This window comes from Condylura cristata, unplaced genomic scaffold (genome assembly GCF_000260355.1).
Source record: "Condylura cristata isolate star-nosed mole 26May11 unplaced genomic scaffold, ConCri1.0 scaffold00021, whole genome shotgun sequence".
Taxonomy (NCBI): domain Eukaryota; kingdom Metazoa; phylum Chordata; class Mammalia; order Eulipotyphla; family Talpidae; genus Condylura; species Condylura cristata.
The window spans coordinates 28,279,592-28,281,116 of NW_004567122.1; the positions used below are offsets into that span (position 1 = coordinate 28,279,592).

General features: G+C 43.4%; 1 protein-coding gene across 1 annotated transcript in view; it reads right to left on the reverse strand.

Annotated features, from left to right (window-relative positions):
- Positions 1–1,525, reverse strand: part of CDC23 (cell division cycle 23) — an 18,673-nt gene that overhangs the window by 3,329 nt on the left and 13,819 nt on the right. The window contains exons 10-12 of the mRNA XM_012727751.1: positions 1,158–1,311; positions 935–1,054; positions 238–366 (exon numbers count right to left, since the gene is read on the reverse strand). Of these exons, the coding sequence (XP_012583205.1) occupies positions 238–366; positions 935–1,054; positions 1,158–1,311 (403 nt within the window). The remainder of the gene's footprint in view (positions 1–237; positions 367–934; positions 1,055–1,157; positions 1,312–1,525) is intronic.

The window sequence follows — 1,525 nt, forward strand, 5'->3', positions numbered from 1 at the left end:
CATCACCCCATGTGCCATGACAAATCACATAAAGGCTCACAACCTGCATGCCTCCCAGAAGTTAAACCTTGCAGGATACCTGGCAACTTTACTAGCTTGGACAGGTTCAGGCTACATATTAATATTCCCACTGATGATATAAGCCCAGCATTGCTTTTTTAGCCCATGCTTCTATGAACATTCAGAATTTCCTATGTCAACAAATAAGAATGAAGGAAAATTTAGAACACAAATTGCCTAACTCCTAATCCAAACAGCAGACTTTCACCCAAATCCCCAATTTGAGGTACCTTTTTGGCTTCCACTAACTGATTGAGTTTCTCATAACATTCCCCTAGTGCAACCAGCATACGAGAATCATTCGGCCTGCGGGAGAAAAGGAATAGGTAGATTAAAAATAACTAAAGCCCTCTGGCCTACCCTGGTGGCACAAGGGGTACAGTGTTAGCACAAGGCTAACACTGCAAGATAGCCACAGCTGCTTCAGTGCAAGTTCAATCCCCAACCCTGGAGGTGATCCACATGGCACAGCAGATCTCTTGTCTTGCTTGCTGTTCCCCTCAGCAGTGGACTTTGTAGATCTGCCTGTTCTGTTCCCCACTCTGTCTCTGGTGAATCCTCTCACCACCCCTGCACCTCTGCCTTGTACCCCAGTTCTGTGTGCATAAATAAATAAATAAAGTCCTCAAGGAAGGAACCATGATCACTGACATTTCAAATCTATGCAAGAGCTGGTCTTGAACTCAATATTTCAATTATAATGTTTTGTGTTCACAATTATACTATTAATACATTAGAATATATTACACAAAAATGACTAAAAGGCATGAGTAGTTTTAACTCAGGCTCCAAGAATCAAAATTAGTTATGATTTAGCTACTGAAAGAATATAGTTTTTCCCACAACAAACACATTGTCAAGTGTCCTGACTTACCGAAGCTGGTGGGCCCGCCTATAATAATAAAGGCAATAAAATGGCATCTTAAGGATTTCATATGTCTGCCCAAGGCCATACCAAGCTCTGTAGTCACGTTTATTGACCTCAATGGCATGTCTAAGAAATGAAAGAGAGACTGGTAAGAGGGCAGATTCAAGGTCAGTGATATGCAGGCTCCTAAAACTGACAGCTCCACCTCACCCCCAAACTAGAAACTCACCTATAAGCCTGAATAGCAGCAGATGTGTTCTTCATTTCCATGTACTCATGCCCCATCAGAGTCCAGGCACCAAGATATCGAGGATTCAATTTCAGGGCTCTCTGGAAATATAAGGCTGCTTTCTCATGCTGAGAACGCAAACTATAATAATTGCCTAATTGAAAAACAAACAAAAAGCATGAATAACTAGAAAAGTAAAAATAAAAGTTCACAGCATTGGCCCTCCCTGGTGGCGCAGCGGGTTGAAGCACTGCACTAAGAAGCTTAAGCCAATTCCGCATGAGTTCGATCCCTGCCTGCCCCGGAGATCCACATAGCGCGGCAGACCTCTCCTGACCCGCCCGCTGCTCCCCTCAGCAGTGTACTTC